This window comes from Corvus hawaiiensis, chromosome 8 (genome assembly GCF_020740725.1).
Source record: "Corvus hawaiiensis isolate bCorHaw1 chromosome 8, bCorHaw1.pri.cur, whole genome shotgun sequence".
NCBI lineage: Eukaryota > Metazoa > Chordata > Aves > Passeriformes > Corvidae > Corvus > Corvus hawaiiensis.
This window is the reverse complement of record NC_063220.1, coordinates 29,908,929-29,934,781: the sequence shown is the minus strand read 5'-3', so window position 1 is coordinate 29,934,781 and position 25,853 is coordinate 29,908,929. Positions and strand designations below refer to the sequence as shown.

The 25,853-nt window shown below is 42.7% G+C and overlaps 1 protein-coding gene across 1 annotated transcript in view; it reads right to left on the bottom strand.

The window, feature by feature from the left end:
- Window positions 1–12,251, bottom strand: part of BICC1 (BicC family RNA binding protein 1) — a 91,274-nt gene extending 79,023 nt beyond the window's left edge. The window contains exon 1 of the mRNA XM_048311540.1: window positions 11,984–12,251. Coding sequence (XP_048167497.1) covers window positions 11,984–12,185 — 202 coding nt within the window. The 5' untranslated portion in view covers window positions 12,186–12,251. The remainder of the gene's footprint in view (window positions 1–11,983) is intronic.
- Window positions 12,252–25,853: the final 13,602 nt, after the last annotated feature.

Sequence of the window (25,853 nt, the reverse complement as noted above, 5' to 3'; positions counted from 1 at the left end):
TCTCTCAAGATGCTTGGTCTTAAGTTACCAATCTCACATATTCAACTGCCATAAATTTATTGCAGGCACAGCCTGAACAGAACAGAGCCAATCAAAATAGACATAATCAAAGCCCTCCATTGACACCAAGGGATTGGCAATAAGGTAAAAGGCAAGCTTAAAGGTTAAACCACTAATTCAGAGTGGTAACACAGATTTCCCTAACCAAAGTTTGCTTAAAATGTAAAAAAAAAAAATCACCTGTATGTAGAATTAAAAAATGCTTTATAAACAAAAAAGGAAGAGGTGAAAATCTATTTAAAACTTTGGAATACATGGTAACATCACCATGGAACCTTAGACTATCAAAACAATCAAGAAATTTAAAGCTTTACATAGCAAGGTAGAACAAGAGACAACAGCAGATGCTGATACCCAGGAAGTTCCACCAGGACATGAGGAAGAACTTCTGATGCCTTGAAATGGCTACCTGAAAACAGAGGCCAGACAAGATTAAGAGAATAAAAGCAGGTATTTATTGAAGGCCTTCAAAGGTACACCTTGGGCAGTGAAGAGGCTACACCCAACAAGGACCCTGGGACATGGGTTTGTCACATTTTATAAGTTTGGTCTATTTGTGTATCAGGGTTAATTCTCCAATAACAATTTCAGGCAATGAAGTAATTACCTCAAGTGTGCCCCCTGTTCAGAGGCTTTAGTGCACATATTTCAGGGCCTGGGACAACATGGCATCCTTGAAGTGCAAACCTAGAGAGGGTTTGTTGTGTCCAACCAGAAGGAGAGAACAGTAGCTAACAGGCTGTATTGAAGTTTCAGAGTTACATAATAAGCAGCACAGGATCTGAAAAATATAAAAGTTAAAACCTAAGGCATCACTTCCTTTCTGTGCAGTGACCGAGCACTAGGACAGACTGCTCAGAGAAGGTGTGGAATATCCCTCACTGGAGATATTCCAGACCCAGCTGGACACAGTCCTGTGCCATGTGCTCTGGGATGAACAAGGAGGTAGAAATAGATGACCCCATGGTCCTTTCCTGACCCACTGTGTGACTGTGAGGTAAGGACAGCACAGATGTATGTACATGTTCCAGAAAACAAAAACAGCACTTAAAACAACAGGATAAGCCACTAGTGTTACCAATTTCTCCCTCCAATTATCTTTTAACATTGCTTCTTTCAGACCAGATTTACTTGGCTTCATACCAATTTTCAGATATGTTGTACTACAGACCATTTAGCTCAACTTGATTATAAAAATGTTGCAAGTTCTCCTCACAAGGAAATCTAGCATAATTCCTTTCTAAGAACCAAGTTTAAACAGATGAAGCCCATGATCTGAGCTGTTCCACAAGCAGCAGAACGGTATTTTGGGTTTGTTCTGCTTGTTATCTCATCACTAATATGGATAATTGTTGAAGCTTTTACACATACTTTGTGCCAAGTAAGTGAGAAAACACATAGCTCAATCTTTTAAAGTACATAATTTGAATATGCAGATATATTTCACTTGACTGATCTGGAATGAGGCTTCTTTTTTTCTTTCCTTGATACTCTTATTTATAATTTTTTGCTTTCAAAACCTCTGTAATATTTTAGCAGCTAGAGAAAAACCCTGTGGCATTATAACTCCTACAAATAGAAGTTATTTTTTGCAAGTTAAAAAGCTGTAGAGAAGGACTGATGAAAGACCTAAAAAAAATTATCAACCCATAGCTTCTTAATATGTTGGGCAGGGCCACAGGAAAATAAACCAACCAACCAGAAAAACTTTTCTATGAGATGAGGGGGAAAAAAAGTACCTATAAAAGCCCCAGTATAATAAACATTCCTCAGCATCTACATACTTCAAGCCTGACAATAACCACACAAGCACAATGATTGCTGCTTATTTTTCCTCGAAAACCATTCTTACAGACCTGATTCGTCTTTTTAGGGGAAAATGGAATCAAGATTTTGCAAATCCTCTGAGTCCTGGCCTGCAGAGACATTTAGTAAATGGAAAATGGATGGCTCACGCCTCACTTGCATCTACACATGTTCCCAACAGGCAAAAAGCCAGAAGAGGAATAGGGACTCACTGCATACATTCATATTTATGAAAAAGCTTCTCCATACAAGTTTATCTAATTTTATACAGAAGAAGTATTTTTCTTGAGTTTTACTGCAACCTTTACACATCAGGCAAGCCCTGGAATTGCATCAGAGTGGGGAATGCAGATACCTTGTGGCTGGCACCAGCTACACTGACCAGCTTCCTATCTCTGGGAAAAGGCTCAGCAGTCAAATCATATGGGGCAAAGAAAAGCAATTTTTTCGAAGTCTCAAAGCAGCAAACTAGAGACTATTCCTTCCAGTCCAGTAAAATTTCTACCAGGCTGCATCTGAGCCCTTCTAGAAATGGTAACGGCTAAAACATTTAACTGCATACAAAAGCATCGCTAATCAAGGGCTAACTTCATCTTCAAAACATCTTCAGATGGCAGATTGTGTGGGTGTCCTGGAAAGCACCTCCTCAAGTGACCAGTGTGCCCCAGAAGTTCACAGTCACTAAAGGAATGGTCCAAAATCTGATTTTTAAAGTTCTAGGAAATATCAGCCTGGGCAATTAAAAAAAGAAAAAAAAAGCTAAGTAATAAAAAGAGTTTTACAGTTTTACTCCACAGCATTTATAAACTGTTGATCTCAAGATGCCAAATTCAAGACACAGCTGCTGGCAGCTGGCCACTTGGGAGGCAGTCAGAATGACTGGAAATCTCATGCCTTTTAAATGCATCATCTATTATTGTCCTTCTCACCATAAGCAATACATTCATAAAGATATTTTAAAAGCCTTTCAAGCTCCAAGGAAAAGAAACCTGAAGAACAAGTTACCTCCTGTTCTCACTCACATGCACAAGGAAGACACTTCCAGGAAGGATGAATTGAGCAACGTGTACTTCTGTGGTTTACACAACGGCATCCAAGCAGTAGAGATAACAGGACTGCGCTCCAATCCCAGCTGCACTCCCAAGTCCTGTTTTCACAGCTTGCTCACATACCATCAGCAGGAACACAAAGTTTAGTAGGATGTAGTGTGATCCAGAGCACAGAGTCCCTGAACTACACCACTGGAACCAGCAAGGCCACTCCAGCCCACAGCCAGCTCCCACTGCTCGGTCATCACTGAACATGCAGTTAGTTTATCCCATCCCTGGGAACAAACCCTGAGAAAGCCTCAGCAAAATCTCTGGCAGGTGAGAAGCACACAGAGCTAACCACAGCTACATCCTTGCATGATGATCATTTCAAAAGCTGTCTGAAGGCAGCAAAGCAGCAGCACTCAAGTGCTGCCACAGCAGATCTGTGTCCCAGCTCAGCCAGCCAGGCTGCAGGGACCTTCCAGTAGTGCTCCCATGGGCCAGAGCACCCCAAAACTACGATCTGCAGCCAAACACAGCACCCAGCATCCCTCGTAGGCATGAGAACCAGGACCCGCCCTGGCAGCTGCCTGTCCCAGCCATCGCCTTCCCTTCTTGGGGGCCAGCACAACCAAATCCTACCAAGACTGTTAAAGCTGGGGTGCACAGACCATTTTTCCCAGCAGATGTTTCTCAATGCCCTGAGGAAGGCAAATTGACCGCTAACTCAATCACAGTTTTATCAACCCTGGAGTACACTTTCAGGCTGCAAACTGCTATTTTTAATACTGGTATCTAACCAAGGATTTACCGAAAAATGTATTTTTAGTCATCTTCAATACCTAACATTAATAAGCACTGTGCTTTAATATTACAGTCCAATCTCAGATTTAGTATTTTAACTCAACAATTTAAATTGTAGTTAAGAATCCTTTGATTCCTTTGCTGTTCAAAAGAGACAGCAGTGACCTCACCTCAGCACTGAACACTGCAAAACCTGAAAAGTCTGCAGATTTAATGGATTATTTCCTTTTCAGAAAGGATTGTCATAAAATGAGTCATAAAATGACATTTTTCTGCTTGTCCTGTCAGGCACCACTGAGAAGACTCTGGCTCCATCTGCTTATATCCTCTGACACACACAATTCATACGGTCTTCCCTGTGCCTTCTCAAGATTAAAGATAAACAATCCCAGACATCTCAGCCTCTCCTCCTGTGTCAGTTGCTCCAGTCCCCCCTCAGCACTGTAGCCCTTAGCTGGATTTGTTCCAGAATGCCCATGTCTCTCTGCCACTGGGGAAGCCAGGGCTGCACTCCTGATGTGTCACCAGCACTCCTGATGTGTCTCACCAGGGCTGCACAGTGTGTCAGGCCCCAACCTGGGGCAGTTATTTTCTCCCTTGGTGCAGCACTTCACATTCCCTTTTGCAGAACTTCGTGAAATTCCTTTGGGCCATTTCTCCAGCTTGTCAGGGTCCCTCTGAATGGCTGCCCTCCATCTTCACATTCATGATTAATTTTTCCTTGCAAGCAAAAAGCCCAGCAAACCAGCTCCTGCTGTGACCTCCTTGATCCGGAAGCTGTCACAAAATCATTCCAGAAACCTCCTCCATGGCTTGTGTCCTGCCAGGCTCTTGTCCCAGCAGAGAACAGAGGGGTTAAAGTCCTCTGTGGGGATCGAGGCTTGCTAACAGGAGCCTCTCTCCAGTTGTTTGAGGCCCCATCTGCTGCTTCTTCCCAATCAGATGGTCTGTAGCAGCCACCTGTAAAAGCACCCAGCACCCCTGACCCTGCACTCTCAAACAGCCGGTGGTGTGCTCCAAGACAGAGCTCCCTGCAATCCTGCCACTCCCCCACATCCTCCTCAGCATCCCACTCTACGCACCCTAAAGACCCTGTCACTGAAGGACTCCAGTCCCGAGAGCTATCCCACCACACCCCTCCAGCCTGAGGGAGACCACAACCCTGCAGTTCCACTGTCTGCCATTCAAGGATTACCATCGCGTGCTTCAGGGATGTACCCACACACGTGGGTTTCCCAGTAGAGGTTTTCCTGTAGCAGTCCTGCAGGCACATGCCTATGGTGTGCCTTCCCAGTTGCTACACCCTAGTATCTATTACAGTAGAGCTGCACAGCAGGACAACATGGGACAGACCAGTGTTGTTACATGCCCATCAGCCTCTCCATGAAATCTGGCTTGCAGCAGAAAAATCAAATGAAGTTATGCTACCAGGCAAGTGACCTATTCAGACACTTAGTGTTCACTGCTACGTGTTTGTTTTCAACCCCCTATCCATCACACCCATCTCTTCCTGCAGAGACATCAAGAGTATCCAAAAACTGCTTTCACACATGAGAGAACTTGTTGGTTATTAAGATTCCTTAGACTGTATTATCAAGTGAGGTAACACTCTCACTCAGGAGCGTTCCTTCAAAACATCAATAAAACTTTAACATGAAACTATTTCTTTTTAAATCATGTATTCCTATTCCAGTAAAGAGGGTATCACTGCAGACATCGTTACATAAATCAGCTATAAAAGTCACCGAAACATGAAGAGTTCCTTTGCCTCATGCAATACACTCATATTGGTCCGGGCCAGAGACAAGAAACAAAAACAAATACTGAACAAAAGCTGAGGCTATGTGCAAGGAATGGTTTGAATGACTTAAGTCAAAATTATTTTAGAAACTACCACTGATTAATAGGTAGCATCTCAAAGAAGAAACCCCTAAATCAAGTGCTCGTTCCTTCAGATAGCTTATTAGGTGTGCTTATTTTCTCTAGCTGAACTCCAACTCGTGTAGTCACACTAGTTTTTAAGCTCAAAGTGCATGAAAGTCACCACAGAGTCTTCTCAGTCAAGGTCACTACTGTAAAAATGTTTTAAAAAAAAGCTATTAGTTCTTCAACAGAGAGGCTTGAAATTAAAGAAAACTAACATGTTTCATTGTTTGAGAGGCATAAAGCCAAGAGCCTGAAATGAGTACTCAAAATAGGACATATTTTCCAATGGAGGTAAAGATTACAATATAACCAACAGGAATGTGCAAGCCAGCAATACTTAACTCGGCAGCTCATGCCAAACCATGATAGTCCGTTGTACTACTTGAACACTGAAACTTGAGAAAGTGGTATTATTACAATTGTTAATAATGGAATGCAAGAACTACAAGTCACACAAATGCATTTCATGTATTTATTTTTTGTAGAAATAGACTATTCAGCACTTCAGGGATTTGAAAACCTGACAAAACTTGGATTCTTTTTTCCTGCTACATATAAGTTAAAAACCAAATGTAAATGCTATTAGGAAGGTTCCAATTTCCCCACAACTATGTCCTTGTATAGGTTATGCTGACACATTACAAGGAACAAAATATAATAAAAACCACCAACAGAAATCTCACAATGTAGTAGAAAAACCCCACATATTCTTCCTCTAGGAAAAGCAACTGTGGTTAGGAGCCACTAAAATAAAGAGGGAGATATTTCAGTATGAATCTGGTCAGAGACAAAACATAGTTCACAACCCTTGGAGCTCCAACAGGGACATGGGAACTGTAAACAGGAGTATAAATCAACAGCACTGAGTATTTTTAACTTCAGTTGCAAGCAAGGTACACTAGTTATTTGAAGGACCACAGTACACTTAGTTTTATTGTACAGATTTCTGCCACCATCACAAACACCCCCCCAAAAATCCAGGGGAATATCAGTAATTCCCGCTTAAACATAAAAACCCCAAATAAATGTAACACAGAGCTTGCCCTCCCTGCACAGAAACCATCAGAGTCAGGGCCATTATGATTGCCTGTTAGGCAGCCAACTTGCTCAAAATTCATATTGTTAGGGTCCAGCTTCTAATAAAGCCATTGTTTGTAGCACTCAGTAGAGGCCTGGGTTTCTTAGAATATCTCTGTCTTCTTCAGCACATTCAAATAAAAGTGCTTTTCTTCCCCCCACTCCTCTTCCCCCAAGATTTGCCTGCCACACTTATCGATTTATCATTCTCTGTAGACGAAACAAACTAGTGGAGGAGGCTGTGAAAAGTACTGGAGTAAACTTTCCAACAGTTATGCATTAAGTATGGAAAATACACTTGTTTAAACACAAGTTTCACCTGATGGATCAGCAAACAAAGCTGGTTATCATCCAGGCATCAGAAAGAGGCATTGCATAAGTACAATCAAGATCAGACAATGGTCTCGGGGGTGACCTTTAGGCAAAGGAATTAACAATCGATTTACAGTAAGTTTTGCCTGGATGAAACTGTGCAAAAAAGTTATCTAAGTATTCATGTCACCCCCCCCTAAGAAAAATAGAGCTTGTTTTGGCAGAAAATTAATAGCTGAGCATTTTTCTGGCTCCCCATGACAGGCAAAGGGCACCAAAACAGAGGGAGTAGAATGGGGGAGAGCTCACCCAATGCTGCAATGGCAGGACAGAGCTACGCAAAGGCCTCTCAACGAGCTGCTTGCACTGGCTGCTCATAGGGAATTTGTTACAGCACTTCTATCCTAACTGCCTGGAAAGTAATCAGTGATCCACTATTATTTTTAGAAATTGAGTCTACATGACATAAATTCAGATTGACGTGATTCCTGGAATTCTGGCCTACTCCAGCTACACTGTGACATAACCAGTATAGCCAGTACTAAACCCACTGCTATTTTCCAAGGTGCCCACCTGGTAGCAACACAACCTGCTCTGTAAGATGGGCTCAAGAGCAAACTGGGTGCTTGTGCTGCTGAGTGCTCCTCAGAGTTCCCTGGGCATGTAGGTCTGTGCTTTTCTTAATGTGTTTGTTTATCAGTAAATAGTCAGGCAAATGCTGAATTACCTCATAAGGGAAAAAAATCCCAACAAAACCAATAAAAACACAGAACAAAAAGCCACCACCCATAAAGTTTTAGATCCCTAATTAAAATTACTCTGAAGAGTCCTCAAAATGAAAAACGATGCATTAAAAAAATCCAAAACAGAACAAAGAAGAACAGAATTTTAACAAGCACAGTTTTGTTTTTTACTGAAAGAGCCATATATAATATGGGGCCACACATCATTGTTAGGTTTAGACTCTTATTAAAAACATCATGGGTTTGTTTTTTTTTTTACCAAGCTACTATCGTCTGATAGTGCATTATAAAGTCACAAAATATTTAACCATGTGTGCTTAAACCACACAAATCACATATGTCTGTTAAAGAACATAACAAAGAAAAAGGATTATTTGAAATGCAAGATTGGTATAACATTCTGTAACCAAAAATGAGACACACCACGCAAGCAAAAAAAGGTGTTGCTTTCTTTGGTTTGAGTTATATTAGTGTTCATGGCCAACCTGTCTAAGCCTACTGATTGCTGCAACATTAGCTGATAGATTATACTTTCTGGACAGCTTTCCTAAGTTTACTGTTCTGCATTTTTACAATAATACTCAGCTGCTATGGTAACAGGCACTCAAACATGCACTACGTAAATCATCCCACAATATGAAGTCACCTGAGCATTTACCAGAATTTTTGCAGAGCAGCTGTAATTAATTGGGCTGCTAGGAAATACCATCTTCTCTCACTGCTGAGAACAGCTGAACTGCTTTACTCAGATTGGCCTCCTAGAAGAAAAAATTATTCTGGAAATATCTGTTTAACAAACTCTGATGAAGACATGCAGCATAAGAGAGCTTACACCCCACTGTAGAGACTGAGATTTGTTTAAGGGACATGATTCCAGTCATCTATGTGCAAGTAATAAAACAGTGGTACAAAGAAGATGGACACAAGGAAAAAAATCGTATTTTCAAGGGTTTTACCACAGCTTTTGCAATTTCTGATATTCCAAACAGAACCGTTCAGAAAATACCAGCACAATTATTTTTTGGGGGGGGAAGGTAGCAAAAGCACTCTCAAATCTATCAAAATTTTCTGACACCTCAAGTCAGATTTGATTTCTGCTTCAGATACAACTGGTAGCAAACTACCTGCACCTCTTTTTTGAAAGAGGAGTTCTTGCTACAGCACTTACTGCAGTTACTCTGTATCTCACAGGAAGGTGCCCCAGTCCCCTCCCGAGCTGCAGAGTCTGCTATTCCCAGGTGAGCCTCGCTGGGATAAGCCCCAGCCCCCAGGAAACTGTCCACAAACCATCAGCTGTGGGAAAGATGAAAATAATCACAGCAGCAACACATATAAAATTCAGCAAAGCAAAAAGTAACAGAAGCACCGAGCTGAACACAGAGCTGCTGCATATCCTTTCTCCCAGATAGTTTTTCTTACATTTCATGATTAGCACAGTAAACAACAGAGGTTGATGAGCCAAAAAAAGCCACCAAGGCACCTCTGTTTCTTCAACAGATGCTCTTTCAAACTTGGCTTTAAAGACAACTGAACTAAAGATGATGCATTCTCACTGTTCCAAATTACAAGAAAGGTGTGGAGATCACTAGAAGAGATTCTAAGTTTTTTAATCATTTAAAAAGTAACTTTCACAAATGTAAACAAGCTCTCTAACAGCTGATAAAAGCAAGAGGAGCCTTTAAGCATCTAATATGAACAAAAAGCTGTATTTATACCAACCTGAATTTAAAAAAAAGTGTAAAAAATTGGCTAACTTTCGGAAATAAGAAATCTGCTCGTCACCACTTGGATTACAGAGATGTTTCTCTTCCATAATGCAACTTCTGCATATTTTAAGAACTTCCAGTGAAGGATCTGGTATTAGAAACCATAGGGAACACAACCCTACAAATTATCTAACAGAAGTTTGTTTCTGGAGATAGTTCACACTACTTCCTTTCCACTGTCCCTTTCCTACAAAGACAAGTCAAAGTTTCCACTCCCAAAAGATGGAGACAAACAAAAGGTGGGGAGGGTGGGAGAAGTTAAAAAAGAAAATCAAGTTTGGCTTGTAATCAGCAGCACGACTGACTCTGAATTTCTGGTTACCAGTTACAGATCTGGCTTCACAATGAGCTGACAGAGGTACTTGGTGCTTGAGGTGCTTGTAAGCCAAGAGATGAGACAAATACTTACAAAGTACAGAGAGGAAACTGAGAGGACAGTGACAGAAAGTGACAATGTTTAACAAACAGTTTGGTTTTCTGAGAGAAAGGACTACTATGTCTGCTTCTTGTTTCCTAATAAGCAGTTTTTCATTAACACTAAGCCAGACAGTTCAGATTTTCACATAAAACCACTTATTACCAAGTCCAACAAACTTTTGGTCACAACAAGGATAACTATCTGATGCAAAACCTCCTCAAACCATCACCTGAAGCATGTGTATTCTAGACAGGGCACACAGCAACCTCTCATCAAAAAGCAGGCAGTATTCTGCTTGCATTTACTCACTGTGCTCTATCACTCCTATACCTTTTATTACTTTATTCTTCTTATAAAGATAAGAAAATTTGAAAAAGGAGCAAAGAAGGTCTATTTTGACACTGGCTTCTGCTGGGTCACACAACCTATACAGTATTTGGTTTCTGCTTGGGAGCTTTGTTTACCTCTTCATGCTTACTACCTTGGGCAGTAGAAGAAAGGACTGTGTGAGGGATGAGATAATGGAAATTTATTTAGCTATTAGAGGGAAAAATTAAGGCAACCTTCATCTTCTTACTGAACTCTAACTTTTGACCCTTCTCTACCACTTCTTACACAGAAATACCCATGTGGTTTTGGTTTTCAGACACTTTTGATGAGCACATCTTTACAAACAGTTGTTGCTGTTCTGTTTCTCCAAATTCCTTTCTCTTTACTGCATTACATAATGAGATTTTTCTACTAGCACTAAAGTATTAACTGATTAAAGATTAACTCACCCCCAGGAGAGAGCATCTCAATTAAAAAAATTCCAATCATTGTAGTCACCAAGTCAAACCGCAGCTCTTCAGTGACCAACCCAACTCACCAGCTCCTGTTCCCCTGCTTGCTCCCACAGCCTCCCATCCACCGCTGCAGGGAGGAAGGCAGGAGCCTTGACAGGGGATGCTCATGTAGGGAGCACCTAAAACTTCCAGTAAGTGACTGAAACGCCTTCCTTGTGACATACCACGTGAAACATTTGTCAGGTCTGTTTGTTCTGAAAATGTACATAAATATGTGAGTTACCACGTTAGTGTAACATTAAATGTTTACAAAACAGTAGTTAGAAAGGAAAAAGCGCCCTCTTGAAATCACCACCGTCTCTTCTTGTTGATCCAAACGCACCTTAAGATTTGACACTGTAAGGCCTGAAACTCATCCTCGGTTCTCACGGGCTCCTCAGACCAGACAGGAATACCCCGGGGGAATTACCCCGCTCAGCAGCATCCTCAACTGGTTCAAACCTACTCATGTGCTCTTTAGCAACAAAACCAGCAATTACTACTCCTGTTTTGTCAAAAGCTGCCTACGTAACTTCCACTGAGAGTCAGATAATTCAAAACATACTGGAGCAAAATATGTAGCCTCAAGGAAAGAAAAAAACGTCAATAAAAAAATCCCAGAAAGCGGAGCCAAGGGCCGAGCCGGTCCCACGGCAGCGGCGGCCGCTGTCAGCTCTGCGGAGCCGTGCCCGCTCCTCCAGCCGGGACGCCCGGCTCCAGCGGCTCCCTGCCCGCTAGCCCGTTCCTCGAAAGCCGAGAGCCCGCACCGCCCTGCCCGAGCGGGATGTTATGTTCGTACCGCTGGAATTCTGAGGGACCGGGACCCTGCGAGCCGCAGCCCCGCGGCGCGGGACGAGCCCCAGCAGGGCAGGGCACCGGCACCACCCGCGACGCCGGCGCGGCCCCAAGCGGCACCGGGCAGCCCGGGGTACGGGGCCGGGGCGCTCGGCTCCGCGCCGGGGGCACAAGGAGCCGCCTCCCCCGGCAGAGCGGGAGGCCACGACAGCGCCCGGAGCCGGGACCGGCCCGCGGGGCTCCCGCCGACCCAGGCCCGCGTCCAGCGCCTGAGGAAGGAGCTGACAGGACGGGGCTCCCGTTCCGGCGGGGAAGGGGGAGCCAGGACAAGGCATGGCGGGGACCGGGGCCCCCTCTCGCCCCTCCCGGCCGCCGCCACCGCCTCGCGCCCCCCGGGCAGCGCCGCCGCTCCCGCCCTCACCTTGGAGCATGGCCTCCAGTTTCTTCCTGTCCACCCGGAATCGCTCCTCGCCCCACTCGGGGCTGTGCAGGGGCCGCGGCGGCCCGGCCGAGTCCTCCTCGGAGCCGGGCGCGGGCGAGTCGGCGCTGCGCTCGCTGTTGGAGCCCGGGTCGGAGAGCGGCTGGGGCAGGTACCCGCTCAGCGGGTCGCACTGCGCCGCCATGGCGCTGCCCGGCGGCCGCCGCCCCGGGCCCCACTCGGCCGCCTCCCCGCGGGACGCTATCTGCCCCCACAGCCGCCCGGCCGGCGCATCCCAGCCGCCGCCGCACCGAGCCCCGGCGCCGCCCGCCTCTGCCCGCGGCTCCCCGCCGAGTGAGCGCGGCCCCGGCCCGGCGGCGTCCGCGGCTCGGCGGCGCCCCCAGCCCGCCCGCAGCCCGCACAGCATCCCCACCTCCATTGGGCCGCCGCCCGCCGGGGAGGGGCCGGGGATATCCCCGGCGGGAGGGGGCAGCGCTGCGGCCCCGGCCGAGGGCGGGGAGGCACGGAGGGAGGGCAGGGGAGGAGAGGGGAGATGCCACCGCCCCCAGCGGCACCGCCCCCGCCTCAGGGGGCTGGGCAGGGGTCTCTGCCGGCCGAGGTCGCCGGCCAGCTGGGATCGACCTTTCAGCCGCGATCCCCCCGGATCCGGCGACCCGCCGACCCTGCGAGCGGGTCGGCAGCGACCGTGCGGTGCCGGGCCACACACAGGACCGGCGGGTGGCGGTCCTGGGTTACCCCGTGCCCGGAGCCGATCCCGAAACGCGCCGCTGTGCGCGGCGGGACCAGCTCGCCGCAGCTTTGCCGAGCGTCCCGGAGTCACTGCGTGGTGCCCTGGCTGGCACATCCCGTCCCGCGGGGGAGGAGGGCCTGGCTCCCCGCTCGGACGTTTCGCTGCACGGAGCCTCGTGACGGAGAAGTGCCTTGTGCCGCAGCACAAGAGACTGGGTTATGTGTCCCTCACGTTCCAGCAGAATTGTGTTTATCCACACCCAGAATCCCAGCTGGATGTACACCGGCACAGTTCATACCACTTGGCAAACAGTTTCAGCCCAGAAGCACGCAGTGGTGTAGAGGAAACATCAGCATGGGCTGCCACACTGGCCTGGTGGCAGTGGTGGCGTTTTGCTGTTCCCGCAGCCGGACACTGCCCGGGAAGCGGATCACTGCCCAAGCGTGACTGCCCAAATCACCTGGACAAGAGTAAGAATGGACACCCTGCTTTCTTTGGGTCTGTGTTGTTTCTACTGAATCAGAGAAATCCTCTCTGACAAAAAAAGTTACACAGCACTACCTCCAACGTAAGCTTTCTGTTTCAATTAATCACTGTTTTGTGCTGTTTTCCAGTCTGCTAGATAGAAGATGATCCAGCAGCACTGGGTCTGGAATCCCACAAGGTGTCCTACCCTGCAGTACTGTAGACACCTGTCCTCTCCAGAGCTGGAGCATCCATGCATTTATGGTGGCCAAACCAGGTTGCTGGGCGCACTCTGGAACCCAATACAGAAATTGCAGCGGACGTGATGGTGAACTCACCTCATTGATAACATCAACTTGAATTGTTATCATGTGAACATTTGTGAGGAGATTTGCTGGTACTCCAGTTAGATGGGACCTGCACTGTGTCCAGTCTCAAAATGCACTCATTTTTACAGAGTTCAAGTTTTGCCTTACTGAGTCTTCATGTATTTCCCACTTAGTTCCATGACAGTATGAATTCTACAACACCCAGGATTCCAGTTCTACATTACGTGCATGGAGTGAGGTATTCTTAGTGGAAACTTCTAGTATTTAATTGTAGTGTTTAATTCTCCTTGTGGTCTCAACCTCTGTGGATGGTAGCCAGCAGCTTGCAGGCAACTCACTGCTCACAAGATCTTCTGATACTTCTCATGGCCCCGGGAAATAAAATGTCTAAAGTCAAAAACACTAGAACAAAATATGCATGCAGGTCATGAAATCAGTGCAAACTCCCTTTCTCTTAATGTTTTCTTGTAGTGTGATCTCATTTTAGGTGTGTGGGGCAGTCTCAGGAAAGACTGAAAGTTTTTTCCTTCCCAGTTGAGAAGTTTACAGTCATTAAGCACCTTTTTTTTTTTTTTTTGCAGATGGTAAAGTGAACACTGCCCTTATCAAAACAACTTGAAATTCAGCAAAGTGTGCTGCCTCACCCCAGACCAACACCAGCTGGAGTTGTGTGTCCTCTAGATACCAGGACCTGTGCTTTGCACAATCCAAATATTCACGAGTCATGAGTGTTGACAGCACCAATTACAATCCACAACAGCTACAGGTGCTTAGCTCCTCTGAGCAAAACAATTATTTGGGTATTTTCCACTCAAAAATTAGTGAGATTTACAGTCAGAGATCCTCAGAGTAGGAAATCCAGGTGGTCCCTTTCCTTGTGTTTTATCCATTCCTGCAATACAACCACAGAAATCTTCTTTCCCATCAATTGGTTGAGCCCAGCAGTAGTTTTTTTTCAGCAGCCATATAAATAATACAATCAATCAAAGACCTCTTAAATATAATTATGTCCACAGTTTAATTTTTATTCACTGAAAAGAACCCTTTCTTTATGTGCTTTTAGATTAAAAAAAAGAAGTAAACTCTTTAATTTCCTATTTAAATCCATATAAATGCTTTAAGAAGGATACAGTGATTAGGCATTATTATAGTTAAATTCAGTACTCTACCACTTCAATTGAATAAATGACATTTTATTTTCCTAGTATATTGCAGGGGAAGAATAAAATGCCTGTTACACAGAAAACTTGAACTAAGTAGAAAAACACATTTTTAATGGCTACATAATATTAAATGTGGATAAAATTGGGGAAATGGGTGGAAGTTGGCAGATACAAGATCAAATGGCTAGAAAGAACATCAGCTGAAGTTGACTTTGGCACATACAATTTACGTTGGCCATTTTTCTGGGGCCAGGAGCTTGATCAAAGAAAAGAATAACAGGATCTTTCTCATTTTGGTGTACCATGCAGAGAGCACCGTTGGATGTGTTCGGGTCTGCTTTGGGGCTGCTCCCAATGCATGGAGCTGATGGCTGGGTGTGTCTGCACTCCACGGGCCCAAGAGGTAGAAGTTAAATATAAATGGACCACTAAGACAATGTAACTTATCGCTAATATAGCACAGCCTGTATTGCAGAGCTTGCATTTATTTATTTTTCTTGATCTCAAATTTCTCCACAGCACCACAGTGAAGCAAAGTGCTCTTTTCTGTAGTTCCCTAGGTGGGTGCAAAAAGGGTGGTTTGGAAAGCTGCAAAGTGAGTGTGGGGAAGGAGAAGGCAGCACACAGATTCTTTCATCATCTGTAGTATCTAGAAATGCTCTTCTGGAAAGAGTGCTAAATTTGGGGGTTGTTATTTGGGAGGGGTTTATTGCTGGTGAAAATTAATGCTGGTGGTGTTTTGAAAGGCTTTATTGCATTCACTATTTTGCTGAAGTAAGAGCCCATAATATTTTGTCTTTCATGATGTTATGCCATATTCCCCAAGTGAGTCCCATTAACTTAAATTTCTCAGAATAATATAATGTGGCCTACTGTGTTCTAAAGTACTGTGCACTTATGGCCCACCAGCAAATAAATAAAATATCCTCCACAGCTGTTATAAAAACTTTTCCACCCCTAGAAATTCCCCAGATAAATTCTTTTTCTAACCATAAGGGCAGAGAGATTCTGAAACACCTTTTTAGCTATACTGAATCATGGAACCATAAAAAAGATTGAAAGAGATCACAAAAAGTTTATCTCATTCATCTCCTAACTATGCTGAGTTCATTCCTGATAGATATTTGTTTATTTACTCCTTTACAATTTCTAAAGATGAGGTCTTCGTGACCTATCCAGGAAATTCCTATGCTTCACTTACCATCAAGAAGTATTTTCTCCCTTTAATGAGTAACTTGAATTATTCTTGCTGCAACTTAAAGCTATTAGTTATTGTCCTGTCCACCATGGACACAATGAATGAATTATATCTCCTTTCTATCAGACTTTGGTGCTTAGGAATACCTTTATCAAGCATTGATTAATCTTTGAGAGTTACCTTCATTAAGCTAGACACTCCTAAGTCTTTCAGCTGATTCTCAGAGGTCATATTTCTCGTTGGTCTGCAAGGAACTCTTTCCATAGTAGGCTACATCCTTCTTGAAATACAAGCACAAAACTGGAGTGGATACCCTGGCCGAGGCCTGACTAGTGCTGGACAGAACTGCATGGTCTTACCAGCTGCCTCACAACCTGTACTCCTGATTATTCATTTTTATGGAGTGCTTACCCTGTCTGCACGGCATTTTTGGCTTGTGTTCATGAACTGGAACCCCCAGGTCTTTTTCTGAAAATGCCATCGTTCAGCAAATGTAGTTCTTTGATGTATGTTTTTGGTGTTGATTACTGTTGCTCAGCATGGTCTCCTGGTCTTGTCCCAAATGAATTTAATCCTTTTTTTTTTTCTTAAAGATTGTGTTCCTGGCTTTTTGACATCCATTTGCACCAATGCTGTACTTCTGCAGCTTCAGTTTTTACTCCCCTCAGAAGCATAAGTCCAGTTTTTTCATAGAATCATCAATGAAACAGAACAGATATGGGCCCAGGATAGAATATCTACTTTGATACATCCTTCCATCTTAATGGTCACAACATTAACTCCTGTGTGGGGATGCTTATTATACATTTTTATGTCATTGACAGTTTTTGGTATATTTTATGGGAATGATACAGGAAATAGGATTTAAACTCTGCTGAAGTCCTGAATTATGGCCTCTACTGCTGCTCCCCTGTCTGTAGACATTGCTGGTTTGCTACAGTAGCACATTAGTCTGGTAGGATTTATTCTTGTCATAGAATATGACACTTGCTGTGTATAACTCTTGTTATTAGGTTACCTATTCCAATTACCTGTTCCAATTACTTTTTTTCCTCCAGAATATTTCTGGGAGAAGAAGTTCAACTGACTAGTCTAGAATTTATTGGTTCCTTTCCTGCATTTTTAAAAACAGTCACTATATTTGACCTTTTTCAGTTTTCTGGTACCTCACCCATCACCAAAGGATTTTAAAGAGAGCCATTAATGCTTGTGAGAATGAGCAGGGAAATAAATACAGCCTTGGTGAACCTGACAGAAAACCATTGAACCTCGGCTTAATAGTCTGACTGAGCACACACGAGGTGTTAACATTTGGTAACATTCAACGTGCTGTACAACCTTGTATGTACACTGTTATTTATTAGAGCCACGCAGTTTTAAACATCTTAATCTCTGGAAGATTTTTCAACAGATGGACTGTGTGAACCTTGTCTCTTCTGAAATGTTAGGAGAATTAGAAACAAATGTACAAGGCTTAGAAGTCCAGGAATTTTCACTCTTGGAAATGGCATGGGCACTTTCTGGCGAGAGTGCAACCTGTCTGTTTTGGCTCTCAGAAGCAAAGTCATAGTTCACATTCTAAATCTAATTAGAGAATACTATGATGAGAGATTTAAATATTACCAAACAGAAAAAAAAATTATTGATATTGCCTAATTTGTCAGGAGAGTAATTAATAAATAAGAGCATGAGTTAGAATTGAAGATGGCACTCTAAAGAACCAAAAAGAATGAGAGCAATAATCCTGCACTGGCAATCTCCTTGTCATTTCAGGTAACATCCTACATTGCTGTCAAAGGAACTGCATTACAAATCTGTAAATAAGGAAAAGTTGGTTTGTGACCTAAATCCTGAATTTGCTAACCATGTTCTTTCCTTAATTAAGAACAAGAAAAGTTGTCTCTCTTCTTGAGAAGCCACTGGAAAAAAGCTCTCCTGGATTAAGAAAAAATACTTCTGTTTTGAAACTTGCCTCTTGCCACTGTAATCTTCACAGGTGATTTTTAGATGTTTTATGTTCTTTCTAGTCCACTCACATAAAGTGTCAAACAGGAAAAAGTGGTTTTATTGAAGGTAAGGGTATCTGAAATAAATTCTGATGTAAGTTTGCAATTGAGGGGAGTTAATACTTCAATTTAAATTAAATATATACTGAAGCAGTTTTCCTCTACATTTGTAAACTAATGGAAATAAAATTACAGATAGGTAAAAGTGTTTTCTGGAGTCAGGTTCCAAATGGATCAACCTTCTTTATTAGAAATATTCTGGTTATTTTTGTTTGTTATTATTAGTATATGTAGTGTTCATTCTTCTTAGCATCCTGCATAGCTAAAATGCTGCATTTAACAATGATGCATTTAGAAAAATCTACTCTTCTGTTTGTCTCAGCAGATAAGATTTATTCAATTATTATAGTAGTCTCTCAACTAAGTGAAAATCTCCTTTACACTGCACATGTTCCTTCAGTCACTCAAGGCTTTCATATTATATAAAATGGCTGAAGTAATTAATGCACTTCCCCTGCAGTAGCAAAGGCTAATAGCTGCTGAGATCAGCCTTGGGGTATCTATCAGAAACGGAACAGAAAAATGGGATTTCAGGGTTTCTTGTTTTGTTTTGTTTCTTTCATACAATTCTTATAACTGACTTCATTACTATAAAATTGTTTGCACTTGGTGAGTCACTATTCTGTAAAAAGCACCTGGATATATTTAGCACTTAGAACATGGTTGCTTTTCTTTCTCTCAACTACTCATCCCTAAGCCCTGGGCAGCCCCTCTCCCACAGTGCCCGGGCTCTGAGTGCTAACAGGCTTGAATTGCCCCAATCAGCCCCACCTGACACCCTCTACCCATGGGCCCAGGAACTCCATTTAAGCTTGACCCTGAGCCCTCATTCCTGGTTTGAGCTTCTCTGGGTCTCAGTTTTGTGTTGTGTCTCTGCCCTGGTGGGAGGGTGATTCTGCATTGTAGGTAGGTGGTTTCCTGGCCTGTCTCTTGCTCCTGTGTGGGCTCCCTGCATGGCTCTTTCTGGTATGGATATGCTTGTTCACTTTTTTGTGTGTGCTTTCCTCTGCCCAAGGCCTAGCAATACACAGAGGCATATTTGAGCCATTAGAATGCATCAGAAGACTTCATACAATTAAACATAAAGACTTCTTTCCATTTATTCTGTTTAAATGAAGGCATGAAAGGACAGAGTGCTATAGCCATGTTTCTAAAGGCTTGGGAAACGACTGCCCATCTGTGGGGGTTTTATCATAAGAGTTAGAAAACATTGGCCTCAGGCCCTCAACAACTAGAACCTTGTGTGACTTCGAAGAATTTATACTGACAACTGAGCTTGAATGATTTGCATCTGACAAAAATGTAATTATTTCAACTAAACAGCTAAATCTGCTCAAATAGAGAAATGGTTCTAGCACACAGCAGAATTAAAACCAGGAGTAGAAGAGGCACATTGGCAGTTCCTGCTATCCTGAAGGCTGCAGCCAAACCAGCAAAGATTTAAGGAAATGACTCACAGTACTCACAAGAAAGAAAAATATCATAGTAATGGCAAGGAAAGCTAGGTTAATATAACTAAACTGTTCAAGTCAAGTTTACTAGCCCACAGAGGCAGAGACAGGAAGCACTGAAATGACTGAATAGCATTCCTAAAACAAGTCTGTAATAGTGTTTTATCAGGTTAGTGACTGTAAATGTCCAAGAACTTCAGTGGAGATGTTGGAATGCATTTTGCTCTTGGACATTTTCACACAGATGTGTTGGAGTAAATGATTTTGCACATATAACAGATAGAGATTTGATCCAGAGATCTCAGTGCAATGAATGCTCTTTGACAATGCTATGAAGCATGCTCTTCAGTTTGCCTTATAAATACCTGAGTCTCAACATGTAATTTTTAAAGTGTTACTGGGGAAAAAAAACCCCTGTGCTTTGTTTATTTTTGGGCAAATTTTTTGTACTGCTCTTAAAAATATAAATCACCTCTAAATGTATTAGTAAGGCTAATTATTTAGGAATGCTTGCTATCTTACTGTGTGAATAGGCTACAAAGAGTAAAGAAAAGGCTGATATTCCAGAAGATTCTATGTCAATTTAAAATTAATCTGAAAAACTTATGCTATAATATAATATTTATTTCCAAACCCAAACAGTTATTGTAATGGTGTTTTTCTGGAATACTTGGTGCTGCCCTTAGCACAATCTCCAGTGGCTCAGGATAGCAGGGCTGCCTGACTGCCTTTCTTTTTCCTTTTTCTGAAAAACCAGTCAGCTGATGACAGGATGGAGGTAGTGGACACATGATAGTATGCAGTCATGAATGGATTTTATTGAGAACATGATCACATGAAGTGGGCAGTTACTGTAGCAGTTGTACAGGGTAGAGTGTTACCTTCTATGGTTCAGTCTTTCTGCAAAGCTGTGAACAACATTGGGATTAAAATTTTCTTTTTGGACAAGGAACTGGCTGGGACTACCAGTCACAAGTCCCCATAGGTATAAGGGCTAAAGGTGTCTTTATCACTTATAAAGTAGTGCAAGTAACTTTGTAAATGCACTGTGATGTGTACAGCTTGCCTGTACTCTGAGTGCCATACTGTTTCAGCTGGTGCAGCCACCAGAGCAGTTTCAGACATGCAGGTATGTCTTCTATAGCAATCTGAGAGGCTTGGGTGGCTTCAAGGTATGTGGCTTGCTGCACTCTGTCACAAATGCCGAAGTATGGAGCAATATTGTCCTTCTCTGGAAGCGTATTGCACTCCTGTATGTGGTTCTAATATGCAGCTCTGCAGGGAAATGCAGAATAATCTAATAGTCTTCCTTTTTTGTCCTAGTGTGTGCACTTTAAATGAGATGAATAACTAACTTGACTTGGTTAACCCTAGGGGAAGGCCTTTTAATTATTAACTTAAATAGTTGTGGGAGTTTTGCACATTTTGCTCTAAGAATGTTTTGCATTTTATGCTGAAATAGGCCGAGTGTGTCTTATCTGACTCTGTCAGGATATTTAAAATCTTTTGACTCCAGTACAAAGCCACTGACTGAGACCATTGAAGTAAATCAATCCAAACAGGTGCAGCAGGGATTTCAGCTGACGAGAGCAGTGCCCTTCCATACAGCCATCATGCCTGAGAAGGAGCTGCTGGAGTTAGGGAAGGGCATTGCTATTTTTGCAGGTGATGTAAGGGCAGGGAGATGAGGACTCTCAGTTATGAGATGAAATATTGTGGTCCAAGGGCTTTTGTACAGGTGCTGTGCTCCAAATGAAACTCACTTGACTAATCAGTACCCTTCCTGAACCTGCTTTGTGTGACAAACTGGACAGCGCTGGGGTGGCAAACGGGATATAGGACTTGAGGTGAGAAGATAAGTACGTGATCATTGTATATTGAAAAAAAAATCAAAAAATGCCCTGTAACAGACAATCCTCCCCCAGCAGATGAACAGCTCCTGCAGTGGTGCTGAACACTGATGGAGAGAACAGACTTCTTGAATGTTCTTGCAGAGTGTAGTGGCCTAGAGACACCTGCAATATCCTGTCCTTCAGCAGGTAAGGGAGAGCAGGCTTCAGATCCCTGGGGATAGGCAGCCTGTGGTACCACAGCATCAGTGTTTGGCTAATACCACAAAAACCATGGACACAACTGCTCTGAAATGGCTCAAGCTGACTGGTTGTGTATGCCTACCTCAATTAAGGTAGCTGGATGGTTGTAGACTGTGTGAGATGATAGAGAGGCCATTGTTCACTTTGGTGCTTAAGCCTGGTTTCATGTGTACAAAGAGGTTGACCAAAATCAATAGGCTTAATTGTGTGACTGAATTCATGTGTCTGCTTACTTGTTGCTGGAAGGGTATATTTCCAACTGTGGTATGTAAAACAATGCACATTAGGAGGCAAGCATAATCCCCAACAATATAGCATGAGAAGGAGATAAAAATTTGTATTTGACTGTTGCACACAGCCTGAGAGAGACAGTCTGACAAGTGGAACATAACATGCAGTGGGGAATAGTGTTTTGGAAGGTGGATTGTTGCTGACTTAAAAGTAGGTGTTTTAATTGGGGGGACAGTTTTTGAATACTTTTCCCACAGTTGACTAGGAAAAAGTTGTATTAGGACACTTAGGAAAACATATTGGCTACTAATATTTATTCTGTTTTTGAGGCAGCATTGCCAGTTAGATGCTACTGGTGAAAACTCACCTTTTTCTGTCATGGAGCTGATAAAACAATAGCTAATCATTGAAAAGCTTCCATGTGCTCACACCAGGTTAAGTTTCACAGGCAGCATTCCTGGGTCTTAGAAATGAGCTGCTGTGGCACTGTGATTCCTGATCTATGAGAAAATGTTTTCTTTGGTTTTACAGGTGGGTTAATATTGGAAATGCCTATGAACAGTGCCAGGTATTATTTGCTATGATAAGGAACAACAGTTTAGTTTTAATCTTGTGCTTGGGAGAAAGACATCAGTCATGTACACTCAGCATGGAGAGAGCAAATTTCAGAGTGACTTTTTGGTTTTTTGGATCTTCATACTGTAATTAGAGAAATGTAGGCAGGTCCAAAATGTGATTCTTTACCTCTTGTTTCCTTTCTTATGATGAATTAATTAGCTCAGGGTTGTGTTTTTTTAAAAAAATGCCTGCTTTTTGTGCTTGTAGCTCAGGTACTAGTCTTAAAGACAGTATAATAAAGGAAGACTTTGTTAAATCGGTGATTTTTCAGTTTCATGCAAGTGAAACATGAACTGTTAGGAAAAGATTGCATTTCTAGACTCTTAAACATCTTTTGCACATGCAGTTATTTTAATGTTTAGTCTGTTCTAAGTATTGGGGGATCACTTTCCCTGGGTTTTGCTTACTTTGGTTGGAATGGACCAGTCTCCGTCATGATCGGCTTGTCTGGCTGGAAATCCTGAGGAAGAGGAGGAGGTTCTCAGGCTTTGCAAGGCTTTTTACTCTCCCTTCATCAGTGGCATGATTTCTTTCAGGCTTTTTGCTCAGCCAGTGGCCTGTTAGGGGTTCTCCACCAGCCTCTACTCAGGCTCTACTCCCCCTAGAGCAAGCCAGAGGTCTGTAGTGTAGTGAATGAAATCTGCTCTGGATTGAGCAACTAAACCCAAGAGGACCCAGGGCTGAGGCTGACCAAAGGAAAGCATTCCAGTCACTGGCTTGCCTATGGATAATTGGCATTTTGTATGTTTTACTACCACACATGTCATAAACCTTGAACATTTGCAGTTGCTGGAAGCTAAATAATAAAGGACCTAAGCAGTGGCTTTCAACATGGTGAATTCAAACATAAATGCACCATGAAATGACCTGTGGATGTTTGTCTTCCTTGCAAGATGTGTGATTAAAACAAAAATTAACCCAGAAACATTCTTAACTTAGTGAAGAACATGCTGACAGTGACCTGGATTGACACACTGACTCAGTACAGTGGGAATAATCCCTGAGAGTTTTTATGGCTCTTAAGATGATGTAATAAATTTTAGTACAAATATGAAATATTGTTTAGTGTATGAATGGGTTCCTCATGTTTTTTTCCTTAGAGGTTTTATGAGTTCTGGTCCATTGTTGTGAATATATCTTTGCTTTTCCATCTTGCTGTCAAGTAGAATGGCTGGAGATTCTTTGGTTCAGGCATGGTATGAAAGCACATTGTGTCCACAGGGTTTGGGGCTAAGGACTCCTGCGAGTAAGAGCACAGCACTGGACTCAGTTGCTTAATCAGATGTATCAGAAATATGCATAATGCACCAGTGTCCTGGTGTTTATCCAGCCAGATGAGGATGTTGTCTTAAAAAGCAATCTGCAGTTAATTTTTTTTTTTAAATTGTCAACTATTTGGTATATTTTTGTTTTCTTTCGTAAGGAAGATGTATTTCTTTTCCTCTCTGACAAATGAAATAAGCTGTTGCAGGAGTTTTCTGTAGTGCTGGAAAGTAAATGTACCTCTAATAGTTTATGGTGGCTCGAAATCAGCGTTGGTAGAATGCCTAAAAATTCCTGCTTCCTGTTGAAAGTACATTCAGCACACTGGGACACATTTGTCTGGATGTGATCTGTGGGTCTACTTTTTTTATTTACACTAAATTTGCAGTGATTCCTGTTATTTCAAACCACATACACCCACACAGCTATGGTTACTTGGAATCTGTCTTGACTGGAATATATCAGGAGTAATTGGGTTGGTATGCCATCTTTTGTTGATAATTGGAAACTGTTGGATCTGACACAAGAAGTTAACAAATTCCCTGTACTTAGCCATATGCTTTAGAAGTTCTTGCAACAGCAATTTTCAGGTCATTTGTCTGGCTAGAACTTGAGAAGAAACATATGGCTACTGCTTATGTCCTGCCTTATTATTCTTAAGAGTATTATTTCATAAACAGAAAAGAGCTCATTAGCTGGTAAATTATTCATAGACCTTGCTGGAATTGCACCAGATATGCACAGGGACTCTTAAAAGGGTCTTTTTTAACAGCCCACATTTGGAATTGTCTGGGCAGAGATATATTTTTCTTTTCAGTAAGACAAATAAAACCCTACAAAGCTGTTCATCTCAGTTAAATCCAACTGTATGGCAATTTCATGTTAAATATTTCCCATGTGTGATTAAGAATAAAAATCACCTGCTAATAAATCGTGGCTGTAGCTGTAACTTGCATTCTGATGAACTGTGTATCACTGATAGTAAGTAATTAAAGAGCTCATACGCATAGCAAAGAGGACTATTTTTTAATTACGTGGTTACATCTGCCTAAGACTATCCCAGTTCCAAAGGGCCTTCCTGCTATTGTTCAAATATTCTCTGGTGCCACCTAATGGTAAAATGCTCCCGTTGCTCTGGAGTGAGAATGAACAGTGGATGCCCACCACATTTATTGCTGCACTTAGGCCCATCGGGATCAGTTCTGTGGCCTGAATATGTATATAATAAAAAAGGCTCCTGACCCTAATTGCTTCCAGTCAAAACATTTCACTGTTCAAGGAAAAAGTACAGTAAACTCTATAGTCCTTCCTTTAACTGTTCTAACTGAACTGTTTTTTAAAGGGTTTGGACACAAGCCTGAACCAAACCAACTAGAACTTAAATCAAAGCTGTGTTCTGACAGTGACCCATAATTTCCTAAAAGCCAAATGCTGTTCACCCTTATTCTACTGGGAGTACAACATTCAGATTTGTGATATAGCTTTGTGTTTATTTTTTTTCTGTATTCTTGCCATAATGCTGCAATTTCCTTGAAATGGAGAAGTGCCTCTTTGGATGTGGGAAAAGCAGTAAGATAGATGTGAATAGTACCCGTCATTCTCACCCTTTCCATAGCCCCTGAGTGTTTCAGGGCTCTGTGCTCTCTGCACACCTTACAGGGCAGGCAGGGTGCTGAAAGCCTGTCTCTTTACCTGCCCAAAGTCACATTTAAGAGACATGGATCTGGCTCCTTCCAGACTGCAGGCTGTAGGTAGTTCTTTCTTAGTTTCTCTTTTAGGATTTGGTCTTTCCATTATCTTTTTGCTTCCACTGCCTACCTTTAGATATGCTCTAGCAGTGGGAAGTGAGCGTGCTTGCAGTTTTACCTTTGGATGTCACTGGGGCCTTGCTATGACAATATACATTCTTTTCTTGGAGTAGGTGGGGAACTGTTCTGTTAGAGAAGAAAAAGCAGCTTCCTGCTCTAAATAAAGCAAAAATGCATGTGGCTATTTAGCTCAGTTGGTTTGAGCCTGGTGCTAATAGTGCCAAGGCTGTGGGTTCAATCTCTGTATGGGCCAGTCACTTAAGGGTTGGACTTGATGGTGGATGATCCATGTGGGTCCTTTCCAACTCAGAATATTCTGTGATACTTTATCTCAAGTCAGTAGGGAAAGCAACTGTAGTGAGGCAATAATAGATGTAATTCTATGATTCTTATAAGAAGCTGGTGGGAGGGACAGTGTAGCCAAAGGATGTTGCAAA